Source organism: Aricia agestis, chromosome Z (assembly GCF_905147365.1).
Source record: "Aricia agestis chromosome Z, ilAriAges1.1, whole genome shotgun sequence".
Classification (NCBI taxonomy): domain Eukaryota; kingdom Metazoa; phylum Arthropoda; class Insecta; order Lepidoptera; family Lycaenidae; genus Aricia; species Aricia agestis.
This window is the reverse complement of record NC_056428.1, coordinates 22515413-22525541: the sequence shown is the minus strand read 5'-3', so window position 1 is coordinate 22525541 and position 10129 is coordinate 22515413. Positions and strand designations below refer to the sequence as shown.

Here is a 10129-nt window from a genome sequence, read left to right as displayed (position 1 = left end):
GCTCGCGTTAATAAGGTACGGTACCTATTTTCCAAAAAAGTAGTACCCTGTATTTTTTTAATATATTCTGTACCAGATAACATAAAAATCGGTCCAGCCCTTATTTTCCTGTTCTGAGGTCCAGCCCCTTTAGCATAGCCACAGTAGAAATGCGAAAGAATAGAAACACTGTGGAGACAAACTAAAGGTACTCTCCATTCCGATCTTTACCGCGGCTAACCGCGACCAACAAATATTCAAATTTCAAATGCTATGGCCTATGCAACACAAAAATCATATTTCAATTAGAACCAATAGTTCCTGTGTTAACGCGTTTAAACAAACAAACTCTTCAGCTTTTTAATATAATAAGTAAAGATGTAAGTATAGAGTAGAGCAGAGGTACCCAAAGGCAAGAGGGGCGCCGTTGCCCGTGAGTCGATCCTCCATCATTATCCAAAACCACAATTTTATTAAAAAAAAGTATTATAATATTAATTAATAATTATGCAAAGCAGACAGATGATTCAATATTTGCTTATAATTATTTACCTACTTAACCTAATTATAAATAATCATTAAAGGTGTTTTTTTATGTACTTATCATTTTGTAATAGAGCAGCTAGGTAGAGTAGGGCACCGCGACAAAATATTAACTTAACTTAAGACGTGTAACTGCGCCGCGCGCCATAGAATGAAAAAGATTGGGAACCCCTACCGTGCTAGCATACGCCAACGAGATATCTCACTCTACACTTTTTTTCTTTTAATGAAATATGGGAGGGTAGGGAAGGGAATAGGGTAGGGGATTGGGCCTCCGGTAAACTCACTCACTCGGCGAAACACAGCGCAAGCGCTGTTTCACGCCGGTTTTCTGTGAGAACGTGGTATTTCTCCGGTCGAGCCGGCCCATTCGTGCTGAAGCATGGCTCTCCCACGTATAAACGTTTTCACGGTGTTAACTGTTTTATCTCTTCATCTCTATTGACCCTAACATGACATACCTACATTTTTTTTCGTACGTCTGTCGTTAAAATTAGAGATATTTTTTTTATATGTGCTATATTTTATGTCTAACGAAATATATACGAACAAGAAATTTATCTCTCGAGTCTCGACATACGCATGTTAGCGAAAAAGAGATATAATATGTCGATGTCGACAATATTCACTACGCTCGAGAGTGATATATCCACGAGATATCTCGTTGGCGTATGCTAGGGGGGCTGGACTAGACTATATTGCCCGCAACTTTCTCACATATTTCATCACGCGACAAAAAACTATCCGAGTTAAAATACTAAACAATAGACTGGCCTAAGTATATCTATCCCTTGTCGTTTACGGTAAGGTTAGGTTAAGGTTCTATCCAAGTTCTATCTAACAAATGACAAATTCAATTCTATGACAAATTCAATTTAATAAATCAGGGTGGGAGGCACCAGAGGCGTAGTTATAGTTAAAGTTATCGTCAAATATGGCGTCCATTATGGACTTTTACTAGGGATTTCACTGTCAATTTCACAATTCATTTGACATTATAAAGTTAAAGTTATAGTTAAAGTAACTTGGTGCAACACACCCTTAATATTTTATTGAAAACCATCAAAATTGGTGCAACAGTTTCTTATTTGTCCGATACCGTATGTTAGAAAAGTGGCTTGACAGACACGGGCAATATTTGATAATAGGTCTACCAGGATCTAATGGCAAAAAGTGAAAAAAGAAATTGACTCTACCAATACCGGGGTAATTGGAAACATTTTGAATTTTGATCCTTTTTTGTCCTTATAGCGGCTTATTCTGTGTGTTATACATGCAAGTATAAAAATTTATCCAATGATCTAGGATATTTTTTGAAAACCTGCCAGCCAAATTTGCCATCAGATCCTGGTAGACGTAGACCTATAATTATTAGGTACCTATATGTATTGGGTAAAAAGATGTAGCCAAGACGATATCTAGATAGAGGGCTAGTGAATAATGAGGTGTAAATATGTTACCAGTTACGGTATTATTATACAACGATGCATGGTGTTAATATGGAAGGCTCTGAGAGCCAGTCCACACGGCAGTTGCGTCAGCGTTGCTTCGACGCAGTGAGCTGCCGTTGCGTCGTTTTACACGTCATGTCGCAGGCGGATTGTATATTCAGCCGTATTACATTACGGCTAGACGTTTAAAAAAACGGCGCAGTTTTGTAATGCGGCGTGTCGACGTTTAGCCGGATTGTAATTGCGATACGTTCTTCAATAAGGCGGTCCACGTTCGATGATACGCACGACACGCACGATGGTAATACGGCTAAATATACAATCTGTCTGCGACACATACAAATAATCAAGGTTTTCACACGGCGCGCTGCGTCGTCGCAACTCGCAACGCACACATGACGGACAGGAGCCCCCGAGACGAAGCGGTAGGGATTCGTAACAAAGCTGCGTGACGCAGCGCCCGTGTGGCCAGCTATGCGTCAAAACCTCCGTGAGTAATTTGTATTCTGTGGTCAAAGGGCAGCACTGCGCGGCGTCGACGCAACACGATACGCGCCGTGTGTACTGGCTATTAGCTAATAAGGTTGTTAATCAGACACATGGTGACATGACGCATAATTTGGCTACGTGACAAAATTTGCTAACTGACCGGCAATCTTCACTGCAATGGCATACTACTCTTTTATGATAATGATGGTATTGTATAGGAAATGCAGTTTAGGCTTATATGAGAAAATATTATATTAAATAAAATATTACTGTATACAGTATACACAATGTAATAATAATCATTAGAGTTACGTCTACAACTTCAGAAAAACTTTACCTAATATCTTTCTGAATTATCTAACTTAATTATAGCGTTATCAACATCTGGAACTGCCCCGGGGCAGGGCAGGGCAGGCAAGACAGGCCGAATAGATACGAAAATAGCCGAATAAAACCGATGATCCACAAAGCACATGGATTTTTTTTTGGAGTACTAGTGCAATACGTAGTTTCTGTTCTCAATGATTTAAACTTTGGCTATTTTCCTATCCGTTCGGCCCATAAAGTTAATTAAATATACCTCTAGTTCGGCCCGCCCTGCCTGCCCGCCCGCCCCTACCCGCTCTGCTCCGGGGCAGTTTTAGATGCCGAAAACGCTATTAATTAGACTTTTATCAGACATTGGATTTGTCTTTATGGATAAAATATGCTGGTGCCTTACTCCCGAAAGTGATATCAACTTGATACGAGTCTGATTTCGATTTCGTTTTTGATGTCATTGTAACGCGTAGGAATTCCGGAACAAAATCGTATCAAAATCGAAATGATGACATGGCGTCTTGTCAACGCCGTTATGGCAATGTTGTATTGTTATTTAAAATTATTAGAAGGTTACGAAAAATATGAAATATTATGTAATGTTTGTGTTTTTTCGTCATACCATAAAAATACATTTCTTTAGAAACATTAGATGGATGTGCCCATTTTCTACTTTAGTGGGTTTAAAATGGTTATTTTCGTTAAGGAACATCTTGACATTAAACAAATACGTAAATTCTCTTTTGTAGTTACACTTAACATTGTCATAAGTACCTATACATATTCTAATATATTTTGTAGACATCAAAAGTTAGTTTTTATTTGGACAATAATGGACCGTCCGACGCACCTTACTTATTTATACGTGGGAGAGCCATGCTTCGCCACGATTGGGCCGGCTCGACCGGAGAAATACCACGTTCTCACAGAAAACCGGCGTGAAACAGCGCTTGCGCTGTGTTTCGCCGAGTGAGTGAGTTTACCGGAGACCCTATTCCCTTCACTTCCCATCCCTACCCTCCCCTATTACCCTATTCCCTCTTAAAAGGCCGGCAACGCACCTGCAGCTCTTCTGATGCTGCGAGTGTCCATGGGCGACGGAAGTTGCTTTCCATCAGGTGACCCGTTTACTCGTTTGCCCCCTTTTTTCATAAAAAAACCTATAAATGTTGTTGAGATTCCTGGAAGAAAATCCAGGAATCGCAAAAGGGTACATGCGGGCGAGCCAAGCTAAGCACGATACCAAACTTAAATAGGACCGTATAGCTGTAGAGATACATTGGAGGTGCCATCAATCACATTAAAAAAGCTTGCAGGCGAGCTATATTATTATGTTAAAATAATAATGAATTAATATTTATTATCAACAAAAAATAAAACGACACCATACCAATCGATACCCATTTTTACGTCCGTGTCGATACCATAGTGACCCTAAAAACGCTTACATTACCTAACTCGGCAACAATCGATCTCAATCTATGTCGATGCCTCTGTCAGAGTAGTAGACAGAACGATAGAGTATGCCGACTTAGACCATGCGCGCACGGGCAACTTAGTTGCTCGGCGATTTATTTGTCTCTTTCGAAAAAATATTTGCCATGTCGCCGGGGTGCGCGCACGAGAGCGACAGCAACCCGACTTTTTTCAGTTTTTTTCTTGACAGTCATCAACATGGATTTGGTCGAGACGTCTGTGGTTGTTGCACTCGCTATAAAAAACCGAAGAAAGCGTCGAAAAACAGAATATTGGGTGCATCCACTATGGAGCGATCGGCTGACTCTCGAGAAATTTTATACTAGTTTTATGAAATTGAGAGCATAACCCAAAAAAAAAAAATAGTTACTTTAGAATGAGTGTCGAAAGTACTCTAGTATTTACTCTAGTATTTTAGAAACTCATTGCTGCAAGTACACACAAACTCACGCAGCGGCGGTCGAGTGGCAACTGGCCGGTCGGCAACTTTTTAGTTGCCCGTGCGCGCACTTGCATAGAAACCAATAGGGAAGGAGACAGTTGCGTCGCGGGCTCTGGGCAACGAAAAAGTTGCCCAGAGTTGAGTCGCTACGTGCGCGCACATTCATACTAGCTCCTAGACTTCATCAAGAGACAAATAAATCGCCGAGCAACTAAGTTGCCCGTGCGCGCATACCCTTAGAACATGCTTAGAACTGATGTTGAAATTTTTCAATTTGACGTATTATGACGAAAATCGTCGCTAGGGTTGTTAAATTGAAAATTGTCAGAATCCAATTTTGAAATCTTTACTTTAAATAATTAAAAAATAGATTATATCAGCCAGCGCGAGGCACATTCCGTTTATAGTGAAACTCGAGGAATTTGACAGATATTGAAACCTGTCCGTTTCTTTGCAGTCGAACTACTGGTAGTTATGTCTATTGTGCCTCTGTTGCTAGTTGCTACCGTGAAATTTGACGTAAACGATCTGAAATTCGATTCTCAGACAATTTTGTTTCTCGCGAGCACCTAAGATTTCGATTTGGCGAATGTTTCGATGCTGATTAGTTCCAAATTGAGCCACATCCCGATCGTGCGCTAGCATAGCTGTCAGGAATAGCAAAATCCATTGAGGTTAAATTAGTTTCAAACCGATCCGCAGCACGATCGTGCGCTATTTTAGATGTCTAAAGTGTCAAAAACCGTTGAAATCGAAAATCGAAATCGATATCAGTTTCGGGAGTAAGCCCCCTGATCTGTGATCATAACATAAAGTTAATACCGCTAGTTAACTTTATGGATCATAATAATTTGAAAATTGATTGAAAACTAAATCCGCCTTTTACTTGACACTATGGTTTAGTAAGCCGTAGCACTTTATGAAAAAAAAAACTTTCAAGCGTGACTTTGACAACTGACAGCAGACAGACGTCAGTATTCGATTCAAAACAATAATATTATCTCCAACTCCAATCCTACATATTTTAGCAGTGCAGGTAATATTATTATGAAACAAAGGTTCACGCTTAGCGTTTATACAAACAACATAATATCAAGGGCTTCCTAAAGTATTGTTGTTCACATTTACGTAACATAACCTTACCTAAAAATGTCCAGCAAAGCAGCAAAAGTCGCAGAGTTATTTACTAAAACCATCGCAACTACTCGGTGTTTTGACTCCAATCTCAGAAAGGTATGCGTCTCAGGCATAACTGATATAGTTTTGTTTAGTATCAGTGCATTAAGTGACCTACAAAATTAACAAAACTTCCAAGGAGGCATACGCCAAAAGAACTTTTATAGAGTCTATAACTTTTTTTTATTTACAGGTAAAAGTGGTAAGCTGTGACAATGGCAAGATGGTGACAGAGTTCCAAGTGGGCCCTGAACATTTAAACCAAAGAGGGACTCTCCATGGAGGTTTTATAGCACATCTTGTAGATGCAATATCCACTTATGCGCTGACTGCCAATGAGAATTGTGATACTAGAGGTGTATCAATAGACCTGAGTATAAGGTTAGTAGATATACTATAAATGCAGGTTAGGCCAGGGCTTGTACCACGAAACTGTTTTGAGACTCAAACAATCAAACGAGAATGCCGCATCCTACTCTAATAAACGTGAAATGACATTGTTAGAGCAGGATGTGGCATTCTCGTCCGATTGTTTGAGTCTCAATACGGTTTCGTAGTAGGCCTATAACTGGTCCCAGACTTTGTCATTTTACCTTTGTACATCGAATTCCAAGGTGAATTACTTTTATGACTAGGCCATCTTGTCGATAGCAAGTTATGAGTGTTTTGTGTACAAACCTAGGCATATGGCTCTGTATGACATTTATAAAATAAAGAGGTCTGTGTACAGGCTATAGTCCTTTATGTATTGAAATTATTCCTGTTACTAATAATACTAACCAAAGAATTCTTTAGAATTAAATATTTTTTTTCGTAAAAAACTAACTTTGAAACTAATATTAGCTTATATCAGGAAAATTATCATAAATTCAGAAGCAATTTAATGTTCATCCTTGTTTTAATAATAATTATTACAATTACAGCTACCTGAACGCCGCTAGAGAGGGGGACAATATCATAGTTGAGGCAATAACAAGGAAACTTGGCAAAAAAGTTGCCTTCTTAGAAGTAGAAGTGAGAAATAAAGATAAGAATCAAGTGCTTGCTACAGGAAGACATACCAAGTATGTAGGTATTTAGATATGTAAATGTCAGTGTACTATAAATGTAATTGTTAGCTAATTTATACAATAGCTAGTTAATAGCTTTTAAAAAATCTGCGGTAATACCTATCTATAAATCTGGAAAAAAAGATATTGTTAGCAATTACCGACCAATAGCCATTCAGACTTCCTTCTCAAAGGTATTTGAGCGTGTAATTAATAAGCGCCTAGTTAATTTTCTGGAATCAAAACACCTCTTAGCAGATACACAATTTGGTTTTCGGAAGGGAAGGTCGACTGATGAAGTTGTTCATAACTTTACTCAAAACGTAGTGAAAAATCTAGACTGTAACAAAAAAACACTCACTATATTTTTAGATTTAAAAAAGGCTTTCGATACTGTTTCTCTAACAATATTGATAAAAAAACTCGAAAAACTAGGTATTCGTGGCACACAATTAGCTCTGTTTAAGGATTACGTAACAAATCGCTCTCAGTTTGTTAAAATAGGTAAACACTGTAGTTCTGAACAAAAACTCGATTTCGGCATTCCGCAAGGCAGTATACTTGGCCCAACTCTATTTTTATGTTACCTAAACGATTTGTGTCAACTTACGCTACAAAATGGTGAAATAACATCTTACGCAGATGATACTGCCCTAACGTTCACGGCCAACACTTGGACTGAGGTTTTTGAATTAGCACAAAGAGGTTTTAACGTCGTATCTCAGTGGATGGCTAAGAATAGTCTAACGCTAAACATAGAGAAAACCAAATACATGTGTTTCTCAATGCGTAAATTGAATTTGCCGCAAAATCTGAGAATATATATGCATAAATGTTCTTTACCTTCTTCCATTTTGTGCCAATGCCCTGAAATAAGTACAACGACACATATTAAATATCTCGGGGTGACGATTGATAGCAGCTTAACATTTGCCGAACACATACATAACATATCCCAGAGACTCAGAAAATTGATATTTGTTTTTAAGAAATTGAGGTACGTTGCCAACGGAGAAACAATGAAAACAGTTTATATCGCTCTTGCACAATCGGTTATCTCCTATTGTATTACATCTTGGGGCGGAGCAGCAAAGACCAAACTTATAGAGCTGGAGAGAACTCAAAGACTTCTACTTAAGATATGCCTGATCAAGCCGAGGCTCTTCCCTACCACTGAGCTATACCAGGAAGCTAAAGTCCTCACAGTTAGACAACTGTTTGTACTTTTCACGATACTTAAGCAGCATTCACTGGTTTTCTATACACCTACACCAGTTTCTAGGAGACAATACAAAATATTTAATACTGAGATTACCCGAACATCTTTTGCCCATAGATTCTTTTTTAAGTTAGGAAAAATATTGTATAATAATGCCAATAAAATATTAAATATCTACCCCAAAACAAAATTAGAATGCAAGAAATCTGTAACTCAATGGCTTTTAAACCTCACTTATACTGAAACAGAAAATCTAATAGGTAGAAATAAAGATTAGCTGGATAAATAAAATAAAAATAAAAAATATATAATATATAAGTATAAATTATTCATAATCACATTTTTATAATAACACACATACACACACTCACCCACACTTACTCCCACTCACACATACTTATTAAAATTAATTTAAAGTAATAATATTGTTAATGTTGAGATTTAATTGATATTGATAATGTTAAAATTAGAATAAAATGTCACATGTCATTATAATTAATCATGCTATTATTGTTAACATTTATTAGAGTACGAGGGTTGGAGGCCTGGTGTCTTGAAATACAAGCAGGAAACTGCTTAGTTTAAGACGCCAGTCTCCCCACAACATATGTGCACTGTATTGTAAATGTTATAAAATATGTAAATTGTTTATTGTGGAGAGAAAAATAAACATTATTATTATTATTATTATTATAATAATTATGTAGTGTTTATTATTATTTTATGTTAATTAAACGGCTTACACATGTTTTATGGCTTCATAATTACCTATTGTTGAGTGCAATATAATTATTTTGTAAAAAAAATCATATTGTCAGTCTGGAGTTGTGTAAATCATTATAGTAGTAGATAGTATTGACACAAATATATATAATTATTCTTCCATACGGAATCATGTCGCATTCATATTTTTGATTTATTTGATCTCAAATCTCACGAGACCTCTAAGCAGTTTTCATCTAAACCAATTTTATAAGGTAATTATTATTAATTATTTTGTACAATATCTCTTTTAGATAAAAGTCTTATTAATCTTAAAAATTATTATGTACAATATCTAGTTTAGATAAAAGTCGGCAAAGTGTGCGTAGGACTCGCGGACGAAGCTTCTGTACCATTACAAAGCAAAAAAAAATAGGATTTTTGTATAAACCCCCCCACCTCAAGTGCCTTCGAGTATCTATTGCGATTATTGATATCGAGCAAAATATGGCAGAAAAATCACGTTTGTTGCATGGGAGTGCGTTACTTCTACTTCGGCTTATTCCACTTTTCCCCGTTGACAATCCCCGTCAAAGGGGATTAGTGAACTTTTTGTTCACTAATCTTCGTTAACGAAAATTTTTCTTGTAATGGGGATTTGTGAACTAAAAAAGTTCATTAATCCCCATTACTTTAAAAATAAAGTACTAATGTAAGAATCAGGTACCTTTTTTTTAATATTGGATAAGAACTCACTTATTGGTTATTTTTATAATCAAACTAGATGTCCCGCGCGGCTTCGCCCGCGTAAATTAGGAATTTTACAGAAACCGTACATTTTCCCATAAAAAATATTTTCCCCGTTTTTCCCGCATTTTCCTGAGTTTCTTCGGTCGTATTAGTCTTAGCGTGATAATATATTATATAATATAGCCTATAGTCTTACTCGATAAATGATCAATCTAACACTGAGATAAGTTTTTAAATCGGACCTGTAGTTCCTGAGATTGACGCGTCCAAGCAAACATACTCTTCAATGTTATTATATTAGGGAGGTATAGATTTTTTTTATCTATGGACGCTTCACACCACGTCAGTCTGGCCCCGTGGTAAGTACCTGATGGACTTGTGTTACAGGTACCAGACAACGGAAATATATTTAATACTTTTATACTATACATATATTTAAGATTTTTATTATATGATACACATATTTAATACACATCCAGACCCGGGAACATTGAAAACTTTTTGTTCCGTCGGCGGGATTTGAACCCGCAACCTC

General features: G+C 37.2%; 1 protein-coding gene across 1 annotated transcript; it reads left to right on the top strand.

Moving 5' to 3' along the window:
* The first annotated feature begins 5743 nt into the window (after positions 1-5743).
* Positions 5744-7010, top strand: LOC121739237 (acyl-coenzyme A thioesterase 13). The gene is made up of 3 exons (XM_042131591.1): positions 5744-5931; positions 6068-6255; positions 6798-7010. The coding sequence occupies exons 1-3, from the start codon at positions 5848-5850 to the stop codon at positions 6952-6954; spliced, it is 429 nt and encodes a 142-aa protein (XP_041987525.1). The 5' UTR covers positions 5744-5847; the 3' UTR covers positions 6955-7010.
* Positions 7011-10129: the final 3119 nt, after the last annotated feature.

Excerpts from the sequence above, each read along its gene's own strand:
- LOC121739237 (XM_042131591.1), top strand. The coding sequence starts at position 5,848 with ATGTCCAGCAAAGCAGCAAAAGTCGCAGAGTTATTTACTAAAACCATC. Across the intron at positions 5,932-6,067 it reads TTGACTCCAATCTCAGAAAG|GTAAAAGTGGTAAGCTGTGA; the intron begins GTATGCGTCTCA and ends TTTTATTTACAG. Across the intron at positions 6,256-6,797 it reads TCAATAGACCTGAGTATAAG|CTACCTGAACGCCGCTAGAG; the intron begins GTTAGTAGATAT and ends TTACAATTACAG.